This window comes from Populus euphratica, unplaced genomic scaffold, assembly GCF_000495115.2.
Source record: "Populus euphratica unplaced genomic scaffold, PopEup_1.0 scaffold123.1, whole genome shotgun sequence".
In the NCBI taxonomy this organism is placed as follows: Eukaryota; Viridiplantae; Streptophyta; class Magnoliopsida; order Malpighiales; family Salicaceae; genus Populus; species Populus euphratica.
The window spans coordinates 956,205-969,026 of NW_011499924.1; the positions used below are offsets into that span (position 1 = coordinate 956,205).

At 32.5% G+C, this 12,822-nt stretch overlaps 1 protein-coding gene across 1 annotated transcript; it reads right to left on the reverse strand.

The window, feature by feature from the left end:
- Positions 1 to 6,371: 6,371 nt before the first annotated feature.
- On the reverse strand, positions 6,372 to 9,095 carry LOC105135538 (uncharacterized). Its single transcript, XM_011040449.1, has 3 exons — positions 8,936 to 9,095; positions 8,638 to 8,846; positions 6,372 to 7,073 (listed from the first exon to the last, which is right to left on the reverse strand). Exons 1-3 carry the CDS (start codon positions 9,026 to 9,028, stop codon positions 6,776 to 6,778), a joined length of 600 nt encoding a protein of 199 aa, XP_011038751.1. The 5' UTR covers positions 9,029 to 9,095; the 3' UTR covers positions 6,372 to 6,775.
- Positions 9,096 to 12,822: the final 3,727 nt, after the last annotated feature.

Genomic DNA, 12,822 nt, shown 5'->3' on the forward strand with positions numbered 1-12,822 from the left:
TTAAGTATAATCCAGTGGATATTGCTAAATGGAGGGAGGTGATGCGCTTTGACCAAATTAGAAGAAATTGGAATGCCTTGAGTTTTGAAACGAAAAATGTAATCTGAAATTGGATAAGAAATCTCTGGCTATTATTCATTTCTTCATGATAATGGCTAATGCAATTACATATCTTTGTTTTTTTTTTTAATCATGAATCGGCCATGATCTAAGGTGCTTATAATATAAATAAAAATGAAGACAACTCATAAAAAAAAAAAAACGAAAATCTGCCATTGTTGCATAACTACCTTATCTTCTTAACTAAAATGCAAATTTTGATTGAAAGTTGTTAGAAACAGAACTTGGTAAATGGTAGGTATACTGCACCGTTGATAATTGCAGAAGTGAATTTGTTCTTGTGCCTCTTATGCTGTGCCAACAAGACATGGAGACAGCAGCGAACTCGAGCTTATCCACCACAGGCCGCACCGCACCCAGCACATGTTGAACCATACGTATCAGTAGTAGAGGCTTTGTCTTTCGACGCACCACCGGCACAAGATAAAATGACAGATGCAATTATAGAAAGAGCGACAATTGCAGCCCAGAAGAGTAAAGCTGCACTGCTCAAGTCTTCACCATAGATTTTTCCATCTCCTCTTATCGTCTCTTTCCAAGCTCTCACCATCTCTCTCTCTCTCTCTCTCTCTCTCTCTCTCTTTCTCTCTCTCCCCCTCTCTTCTTGGCTCGTGATGGCTAGGGACACTGATCTGAAAGGTTAAAGTCCTCCTTTAGTTAGCAAAATCATATATATGGTATCATTTCATCAATAATAATTTTTTTTTTTTTTGCATTGACTTGACGCAGGGTCACAAGTATATATCAAATTTAACGACCAATTACATAATGCCATGTCATGACAAGAAAAGCCTATGAGGTTTCCCAAAGAATAAGTGACCTTAATTTTCAGTAGAGGGCAATTGAAAACCATGGACAAGACACATGAAAACCAAGTGTCGGAAAGAGAGGACTAGTCCAAATCTTATCAAATTCAAAGTCAGTTTTGAGGACATAAAGCGCCGAATAAAGAAAGTAAAGGTAGAAGAAGGAAAGGCCTCTTCCCATAATTTTTGGTATTAATTATAGCCATTGACTCGAGGCCAGTAATTATGAAATTTTAAGAGTATTTGGCAAACGCGGTTTTATTCATATCTTTAAAAATTTTAAATATTTTTTAGATTTTATTAATAATTAATTTTTTTATATTTTAAATCATTTTAAATCATTAATTTTAAAAATAATTTTAAAAAATAATTACAACGTAAACAAATCTTCCATCTAACAAGATAGCAAAAGATGAGAAAACTCTACTCTCCCAGTTCATTTATCTTCCGCCAGGAGTACATGCATAAAATTATTTGTCTGCAAAATGCGTGTTTTTCTTCTTCTTTTTTTTCTTAAAAACTTAATATATAATTTAAATAAACGCATGAATATTTTAACCTCTGACTTTGTCAACATATTCAATATTCATCTACTAGAAATATCCAGAGCAGGTCGGTAAACAGAGTGAAAAATGAGGAAATCATGCGGGTAGAGTTTTCGGTGTCAGAAATCCCAAAAACTAAGGTAAAATGTGTATAACGTGGGGGGGGGTCCCAGTTTTCTTCATTATTATTATATTGTTAAATATTCTATTGATAGAAAGTCAATATCTTCGTGTTTTAAATCAGCTAAAACAGTATTCTATAGCTGCGTTCATGCCACCAACGAACTCTATCACCATTGAGGTCAGTGTGTCTCTCTGACTTCTTACTTTATGCGTTCCCAGTATTAACATAAACGGTTTTGGACATGGTTTTAAAATTCAGTATGAAATTCAAGTAATTCAGGATTAGAATTAAATTGGATTTTAAAAAATAAAATAAAAAATTTAGAATAACTTAACAGGTTAATATAGGTCTAAAAATCTAATTATAATATATTAATTATTGTTTTTATTTTTTTACTAAAATAATATTATTTTAATTAAAAATTTGACCCGTATAATCCGATCATTACGTGAAACTTAGACTTTGAATAGGGATGGAGTTAAAAACTATAGTTTTGGAGTTCGACATTGAGCGGTCTTTTAGGATTCCAGCACATAATTCTATGGTTCCAAAATTTAATTTTATGCTTTCAGCAAAGTTGCAAAAGGAAACAGGCTCTCTCCGAGATATTTTGTTCTCAGGCTTTAGGTTCTTTCTTTTTTTTTTCCATTAATGTTCGAGAAGACAAAAAAAAAAGAAAAAAGGAGAGAAATGCACGTATAAGTTTAATCTTGCAAAAAATAAATCATCAATAAATTTTATGATAATATTGTAATATCAATAAATTCAATTATAATTTAATTCTAAGAAAAAAAGGGAGTTTCTATTTAGTTGTCCGACCGTTATCCTTTTATATATTTTAAAAAGTATTATTTTTAAGTTTTTATTTTTATTTTTATTTTTTCTTTCATTTAGTTTTCTCAAGGAGCCTTTCATAATAATTTTTTTTATTCAACTAAAAATATTTTTATGCAATCTACGATGTATGACTAATGATTTCATGTATATCGTCTTTTAAAAGCACTAAGCATGTCGCCTGAAAAGAACCAAACAGACGAGTTCTTCTGTAATTCTAATCAAACTAAGCCAAGCCATGCTTTCTTTTAAGTTTTGCTATAAAAAACTAAACATATATTAAAAAAATTCCTAGAAAACTAGGCGTAATTTATTGTTTCCTTTTATGCATATACCCAGTGGCCCAAACACAAAATTCCTTGAGCTGGGCTTCAAATATTTAGTTGAGCTATTTGCCTGAGTATCTTGACAGGCTTCCATTCCAGAGATTTTGGGGAGTTAAAACCTCAAATTGTAAATGTAATATATATCAATTTGAGTTATTATATTCTTACACTATTATTTTGGTTTACTATGTCTGTTTAGTGTATAAAAACATTTTTTAACCACATCACATTATCTTAAATTAACCATCAGTTATAGTTAGCTTGATCCCATAAACATATAAAAGCAATAAAATATAGCAGAGAACAGTAATAAACCAAAATAATAACACAAATGCACGATCATTCAAATCGGCGTGTACTTGCGCTCTTTTATGTGTGACGTGATGACGGCTACTAAAGAATGTTTTCCGACTCTCTGTGACCCCAACGCAAATAACCAAGAAATCCACAAAATGGGGCGAGAGAATGCAGCAACATTTCCCCATATATGGTAGGCATATCACGTTGCCAAAATTGTCATGATTCTAACATAATTTGTTAAAAATTTTGAAAAAATAATTCAGGTTAAAAAAAATATGAATAATGCAATTTCAATATAACTCCTCCCTCTCTTTATTGATCATGATATCTTGAATCTTACAAAAATAGGCATTTTGGGGTTATGACAAATGCAGTTTTGGGAGTTCATAGAGGGTTCTAGTAATGATGATACCAAGCCGTCTTGAAGGTTGAGGGAGATAGTGTTTCTATGGTTGCTGATGTTGGTGTCACTGAGCCAAATTCTCTGTCCCAGCCACCGAATTTCTCGAATTCTAATGCGATGGTTAAGGGAACTTTGTGAGTCCAGATATTTGAAGCTTAAAATCTGTCACAAACTGAGCTCTGATTTTGACATGGAGCTATCTGTTTGTTTGCTTTATGGCTAGTCCACCATTCATGTGGCTACTCAGAAGCTGCTGAAGCAAGAGCTTACATGTTTGAGCTGGTAGCTGTTATAAATGGGTTGTTCTGAAAAACATATTAGAGTTTTTTTTTCATTTGAGTGGATGCCACTAATTCATCTTTAAATGGTCGTAGCTTTAGTGCTGGATGACATGGTATTATGTTTCTTTTTGCTAAAGCAATTTATTTAATTTTTAGTTATTGCTGGTCTCTGTGAGGATTTCTGACTGTTTTGATGCTTCTCTCCAGATTTTTTGTTTCTGTTGCTTGGCAATACCGTCTAATTACATCCAATCATTCAAAATTTCCCAACTGTATTTCAGCAGGACCGATCGTCAATGCTAGAAGATGCTGTTGAATATCTTAAAGCCTTGAAGCTTCAAGTTGAAGTGATCACTTTATCTGTAATTGCAGTTCTTCAAGCCTTGCCTGCTGTTAACTTGTTAATTGCAGTTCTTCAAGCCTTGCCTGCTATTAACTTGTTTCTTTTTCTGTCCATCAGATGCTGTCCATGAGTGGTGGAGCAACGTGCCAGGCCTCATATACGCCACAGGCTGAAATTCCAAGTGTTCCAATCCCCCAATTTTCCATATATAGGCACCCATGAGGCCAAGTCCCGGAATGGGAATGCTTAAGCATGTCTCATTCGTTGGGTCTTCCAATGATATCACTTCCTTCAGCTGTGCATCTCCATTCTTCGCTATCAGCAGCAGCAGCTGGATTGAATCTAATGACTTCACATGAAAATCTCCCCACCCCTCAAGTTGCAAATGCCATTCATTTCCTCACAACCATTACCTGCAGATGCAGCCACATCAAGTACACTGCCAACATTTGCAACTGGGTTCTCTGCCACATACGATAGTCCTGACAAAGGAGAGTCTAGTCCTCGAATGCACCGAAGGAACACCATCTGATTATCATCTACCAGTAAACATGTCAGGTTAATTCCAACCTGTACTCCTTTTTCTTACTGCTTTTGGAATCCACTATGATCATACCTTTTGTTCCATGACCAATTATTTTCTCCAATTATCTTTTGCCGAAGTTGATTGCTATAAAACTCTTTGCCATATTAATTATCAGTTCTCAGAATCATGACAGAGTTGTAGAAATGCTAGCCATACTCTTCAATAACTGCATGTCATATTATAACGCCTTCGTTCACACAGAATGTGGTTCCAGTCTACTTTCTTCGAGGAAGCTGGCTGGCGGCTACAGTTTAGTCACTGACAGAGAGAAAAATGTTTCTTAATTGAATTTTTGAAGTGCTGGTTGACTTCATTTGATTATTGCAGTAGGATAACTGAAGGCTTGTATCAGACAGTTTCCTTGGACAGAAATGTTGACCTAGCATCAATTTCTTCCACTTATATATCATTGTATCCATGATTAGCTAATTACCTGTTATGTCGTGAAATCAAATATCATTTCTCAAGAAAATCCTACGCTCTAGGCTTTAGCAACTTTCGTTATGTTTCTTAACAGTGAGATCATAAGATGTTTAAACAATTTAATTATTCATTACTAGTTGAAGAATAAATACATTATTGTACAATCTCAAGCGCAAGGAGAGGGCAGCACATTATTCTTACAGCAAAATCCTCAGGGGTTACAAGACAAGGAGCGGTGCTAGCTTAATTGCTTAACTTAAGCCAAAAAAACACGGTAAAGATTCGGGTTACAGTTGAGTAGATCAATCCATAGGTTAGTGGGTTGATTTGGATTAATGATTTTTTTATCCAAAATAGCTTTGCTTTAAACCCAAAAAACATTTATCCAAAATAGCTTTGCTTTAAACCCGAAAAAAAAAAACACTGAAACCGCATCTTTTCGAAACAAAGTTGTTTGGCACTTTCCTTCAATTTCATCTCAATTTTTTGTTTTGCCGCCTCCTTAAAATCTGCTCAAGCTCTGCCCCACTAATTAAGAGAATAAAGTGGGGTAATTAAGAAAAGAAAAACAGATCCACCTTGATTGATGGCAACTGCGAGAGTTTAGGTTGGTGGTTAAATTTAAACGTATAATCATAATTATATATAAATTGGAGTTAATATTCAGAAAGATATATTAAATTTCTTTCAATATAGCAGATGTAGATTGCGTTTTTAAAGTCATTTATAGATCTTAAATCTTGATAAATTAGTCTGCGAATATCCTTATGATAAAGAAACTTTGATCGAATTGCAATAAAAATCCTAACGCCTATAATGGGAGGGGGCCACTGTATAACATCCTACTTTAATTAATCTCATAATTATAGAAAATTATCACCAAACACATTAAATTCTGGGGAAAATGTCAAAAGGGAAGGCAATATAGAATTCTATGAAAAGCAGTGTAGGATCCCTAGCCTATTACTTTATGGGAAAATGTCAAAAAAATTCAAATTTTATTAAAAAACAAAAAAACAAGTTGAAATTCAAGGCGAGACCTGTGTAATTATGTTTAATTAATGAGTTTTTTGTTGGCTTCCTCGCGGGGAAGAAATGTCAGATTTCAACCACCTGATCGGTTTCCTAACAAGTCCATTAGACCACTCATCCAGAATTTTAACCTGGAACCTCAGAGCCAGTTGGATTTTTAGATTCACAATTCTTTCTCAGATTCATTTGTGGGCCCATTGTATATCAGAGCTGCAAAATAAGGAGTAGCATTCTGCAACATCTCACCAAGCTAGAAGGAACCACGCCACTTAAAGACTTGACAATCAAAGTTTACCAATTATTACAAAAGCAACAATCATAAGACTATTGTGCAGCTAAGTGTGGATGGACTCAATGGGCATAGCGGGACACAGGCAGATACGATCTTAATAGTATAACTATAATGTCAATCCGTACAAGTGACCAGTGTTAGCAGCATGATCAAAGAAGACCAACCCAGCATAATACACGGAAGCAATGCCATGAAGCGCACACCAAATATACATTGAAAAAACACGAATTTCACACCAGACATGATATAAGTTAACGCATGCATGCTTGAAGATCTCTAACACCATTTCATTTTCCTCTATCAATCTTTCCCCAATGATAAGCCCCCAAAACTGTAGATATTGACCTCATCAAATCATAGTTAAACCTTCTCAAATTCACCTGTTTGTTGCTGCTGTGGGTAACTTGCACTGGTCATCCCAACACCTACATTCTGGTGTTTCTCCCATCCGCCAGTATCAGCTCTCGAGTGAGCAAAATAGTAAAGGATTGACCCTATCAATGACAGCAATGTAAGAGCTGCACCAGCAGCAAAGACACCTTTGCGAAGGGTGGCGCAAGATAATTCACCCTGTTGAAACAATCCTCTGTACTTGGTATGATATGCATTCCTTGCTGATCCAGCTAATAAGCATGCCTCAGCTCCTAAAAAGCTTAACCTGAAGATTCAGTAGTTAAGATTTCTCACCTATTATAAATCCGAATAAGGCAAGCCATTTTGGAGGACAGCAGGCATATACATAAAATATCCTAAAACCTAAAACATCCAAAATATCCTACCAACTACCAAGCTCATTAGCATTCCGGTAGAGAAATTAAGAGTAATGCTATTTCACAAGAAAAAGTAACAAGCATAGACTACAAGAAAATTTGATAGACATCCAATCACGTGATCCATGTGGAGATTATCAGTGGGTTCCAACAATCTATTGCTTTATAATTTTCAGGTATTTTTGCTTATTAGCATGGTTTTTAAAGAAAATTAACAAAATAACATGGTTTAAAAAAGAATAGGTGAAATAACACTTTTTGTATATGGACCGAGAAAAGCAACATTCAAATTTGTTTCTTTTTCTTTTTTCCCCTCTCTCCTCTCTCTTTAAAAATTACAATGAGCGAGGAGAGAAAAAAAGAAAAAAAGAGGCCCCGGAGACGTATTGAAGCTCAGATTATAATATCATTAGTAGGATCATAAAATTCACGACAAGACGAATCCAGCAACACCAAAAAGATCACAACAATGACCGGAGTAGACTATACTTTCATCAAAGGAAAATGAGCCACCCGCCATCTATGTGCGGCAAATGTAGCACAATTCAATAATTGTTGGTGACATTCTTTAGTGTTGTTAGATTCGTCTCATCGATATCATCTCGATGGTACATGTGGTTTTCTAATCGAAACTTAGGTATGTCTTTGAGATCTATTTTTTTATTTTCTCTCTCCTTGGCGTAATTTATGTAACTCATTTCACAATTTCTTTGAAATGTTATGTTTTTGAATAACGAACAAATTTGAATGTTGCAGTTCCAATAGGTATAAACTATGCCATATCGCCAAATATTTTTTAAATTTTGTCAAAAAAAAAACTTTTAAAAAAAGCATGTTAATTTTAAAAAATCATGATTTTCTTCGAAAAATAGTATTATTCGATTGATAATCACGGCAAAGGGAAGCCCTTATTCATAGAGTTGTCACAAAAAGGTGTTACTTCAAGCTTCTTTCTAATAAATCGTCGCCACAAAGTCAAGACAGTGGGTCAGTTACCAACTCCCGAAAGGACAAATGCCAAAGCCTACCGTGCCTAGATTGAAACCTGAAAGCCGAAAGTTGAAGATGGAGGTACTATAGCCCAAGGATTTAATTAACTGCAGATTGATCACTACCAAATATAACCACATCAATTATTATGAATTGCAAAGTGCTAATGTAATTCAACACACTCTTTATTCAGATTTAACATATTTCCTAATTTAGTTGCTTAGTTCACATGTCGCCACCTACTAGTTCAAACGACAGAGTGCAAATATTCGAGAAACTTTTAACTCATTTGTCGGTGTAAGAGTAAATTTTGAAATGGGACTCAATTAATCAATTAAGTATATGTAAATAAAGGACTGATCTAGAATGTTAAAATTAATGATTCTAAATAATTGAAAAAAAATAATGATAGAGAGGGAATTTGAAGAGATGGGAAGGGAGAAAATGAAAACTTTCTTTTACCAGGAAAAGATGAAGAAGATGATGGCACAAGTAGTGGAGCAGCTTCCAGTAACAAGGCCTTTACCAAAGCAGAGACACCTGGTAACGCCGTTTAAAATCATTTGGCTAATAAGTATCAGCCCAAACGCCGCTAGCCCGTAAACCGTAGACGCGTCCGTATCGTAGACACAGTAAGTCCTCTCATCGTACTGGTCAGGCACCACCTTAGCCTTCTCACACAACACAAAGCAAAAAAATTAATAGAACGGATAAAGACTCAAAAATCGAGAGAGGGAGGGAGAGAGAGAAAGAGAGTTACGGTGCTGCGACGTCGTTCAGCGCCGATGGCGAGGACGAAGGCGATGAGGTGAAGAGAAGTGATGACAGCTAAAATGGAAACCGAGACTGCCATTTTTTTTATCGCTTTTGCTGCTTCTCTCTTACTCTCTGTGTCAGTATATGTATGCTAACAATATGTGTTTTGCTTGCTATGATAAGATTCCCCTTTTGCCCCTTTCTATTCATTTCTCAATGTTTCACTTCTGTTTCTATAGTTTGGAATCCCTGATTTTACCCTTTTAATTTGCGGAAAATTCCAACGTTAACATTAAACAACAAAAAGCCTATTCTTTTTTTTCTTTTTTTAGTTTTTGAAGTCTCTTTTGAGATACTATAGCATGTATATGGACTTGAGAGAGAGAGAGGTGAAATGAAATTTGGAAAAAGCTCGCTTTACATTAGCAACTTAAATAGTAGATGGTAAGATTGAGAGTCTTTTAGCAAGCTATAGGAGTAATATTCGATAATTTTAAACTGTTGGAGAACGGTGTAATATTATTGGATCTTTAAGGGCATTTTTTTTTTTTGTTTTGTGTTAGTTATTCTCTGCTTTTAATGGCAGTATATCAGTCGTCTTTTCGAGCTTGAGTTCTCGCATTTCTCTTTCCCACTTTCCTCTTTAAAGGGGAGCTGCTGTGCTTTCTCTGGATGCTCTGCCTTTTGGGTTTGAGCCGGTATTTTTTTAGTTTAATTAGCGGGTAAAGTATGGTTGTCATTAAAGGAGATTCTGATCTGGTGCTGTCATGAGCACGGAATGAAGATGGAGATCGACTAATGATGGGGCAATTTAGGGATTTGCTGGTTTTGATTGTAATCCCGGTATCTCGGTGTGAGAGAGCATGGAAGAATCTGTGGAGGGGCGTGGGACCTCTTACTGACTTTCTTGACTAACGTGTCTGCTCAGCAGCTAGAACGCGGCTGGCCTGTCGGGACGCCTGGTTTCCTGTTATCTTAACCGGTGTCCCTGGGATATGTTTGATTATTTGTTTATTAAGGAGTAGTTTTTAAAAATTATTTTTAAAATGTTTTTATATTTATTTATTGTAAAAAAAGTCAATTAATAAAAAATATTTTTTAGTTAAAAAAATTAACTTGATTTTTTAAAAAATATTTTATCTTAGGCTAAAATATTTTTAAAAAATTATAAAAAATTTAGTAATATTATATTATTCGTTGATTATATCAAATTTATTTCTTAAATTTTTTATTGTTATATATATTTTTTTCAAATACATCCTTTAGAATTTAATTTTTATATCAATTTTAGTTTTTATTTTTATAATTATTATTTATTTTTTTAATTCAATTTTTTTATTTATCAAATTTAGTCCTTATTTTTTTATTTGTTACTTATTTTATTTAAAATAATTTACAAAATTATAATTATAATTATTTTAATTTCATTATCTTTTAAATTTTTTAACTGTTAGATTTTATTATTATTTATTTTATTTAAGATAATTTATAAAATTAAATTCATTTTTAATTTCATTGTCGTTCAACTTTTTAATTTGTAAGAATTATTTTTTATTATTTTAATAAATTTAAAAAAAATATTTATTTTTCAGATTATTTTCAATAACATGATAGCATTGTTAGAAAGTGTTTTTCATGACATTGTTACATATCAAAAAATAATTTATTTTTTAAAAATTTACTTATTAAGAAAACTATTTTTCAAAAATAATTATTTTTTTTGCAAATAAACGTAGCTTTGTGTTTGCAACTTATTTTTAAGAATTTTTTTATTTTTTATGTTTTTTATATTTTAATATATTAATATTAAAAATAAGTTTTAAAAAACAACCACCAAATAATATAAAACATTATCTTACTTTTCTGTTTGTTAATAAAGCTAGCCGTCGCTAAGATGTGTTTTGTATAATTTTTATAAACTAATATAATAATTTTTTATGTTAAAAAAGTTATAAGTATATTTAGCTAGAAATAATATTTAATTTAAATAAAAATTTTGAATAAAAACAAGTGAAAATTTCAATGCAATAAAAAAAATTAAAAATGTTAACTTTTAAGTCATGGATTATAATTTATAACACATTCATTTCTTAAAACAATTATTTTAATTTATTTTTATTAAACGTGATTATAATTTAAAATGTTTTTTAATAGATTATTTATGAAAATTTATAATTCAAAAATCATGTTAGATAGACTTTTAATCCTTTGAAGATTTTCACATATTTTGTTAAAAACATAATTGTTTATTATTCAAATCTAAGTTATTGAGTTCGATTTGAATGGATATTAACCAGTGTAAAATAAAAATGATAATAACTTTAGTTTTTATTTATTTAATTAATCTGGATTCGAGAAGTAGTAATAAAACGGGAACACAAAAGAGTTCAAATGAGCCCTTTTGAAACTGAAAGCACACCTTGTAATGCTTATTGGACTATTTTAAAGGCCGGTAACCATATACGGCTTGTCAGGCCCGGTATTTTGCAAAGGGTTTACTTATCGAGTTTCTAAAGAAATTGGAGAAAGTCAAAAGCATGAATAATACAACAATACCTGGCTTAAATAGCACCCAAAAAAAAAAAACTCAGATTAATACCTAATTATAAAGTGATCTGCATTACGCTCGGAAGAGAGGAAAGAACACAAGAGTTTCAAGAAATTCTCCCTTTTTTTGGAACGAGAGAGAATGAGGAGAAAGAAATTTACTGAGCTCTCGATTTGCAGAGTAGTCAACTTTCGAGCCTGCAATGCAAGCAAGCATTATAAGGGTGTTAGCAGGTATAATACTCTCCTCAAAATCCTTTATCTTGATAGGTTTGAGCACTAATCATACTACCAGACCTTATCGGGTTTTATATATATATTATTAAATGACCTAATCAATCACATTATGTTACTAATCAAAGTGATCCAGAGCATTTAGAAAACATAGACAAAATAAACATAAGACAATCGCTTTAAAGTCCCTGAAAAAACACCTTCAAGCTGTTAAAATACACCTTATATATCAGGTAAAAGTTTTATTCTATATTAAAAGATAAGATATTTTATTTTACCTTATGTTATTATAAGAACATTAAACCAATATATTTGGATAATGGCTCTTGACAATAACATAAAATATTTTTATTTTTATTATTAAAATTAATTATTCTAATAATTATAAATGACATCTTCTAGTTATTTTTTAAACTACACAAATATATTAGTCTTAAAGGATATTATTATAGTTATAAATATCAGTTTGATGTGGATAGAAATTAATTAGAAATAAAAAATATTCTCCTTAATTTTTTTCTTTAAACTTTTTATTTATATTTATCAAAACTTTTTAATAAAAATTTATCATATCTTAAAGGTATATTATTTTAACTCTAACAAATATAATGAAAATAATTAATATTTAAATATATATAATGATCTTCAAGTATCAGAGTCTACCGCTAACATTAAACTTCGTCAATATAAAGGCACGCGCAAAGGATTTTGGCACTTACGATGACGTTTCATTCTTTATTTTTAACGTGATGGCTGGGTAAGATCAGAACAGGGGGAAAATCAGTCTATCTTCAAAGAAGGCGACCAGCTTGATGATTCAAGGACTGTGTATCTTTTCGTAATCAACCCTCGTAGATGCCACAAGTTTCCGAGCTCAGTTTTTTTTCCCTCGTTTGGGTGCTGAGAGATCAAGGACTGGTTGTTCACAGATATGCATGGGTTGGCATGCCTAATAGTATTCCTTAGACAATGATTTCCAATAAAATAAATCATTAGACTGATATTAATTTGTGGATATTTGCAACTCAATTAATTTTTAACGCTAGTACGATCACGATCGATCTTGATCAATTCCATTTTTAATTGCAACTGGGAATATTGTTATCCCTA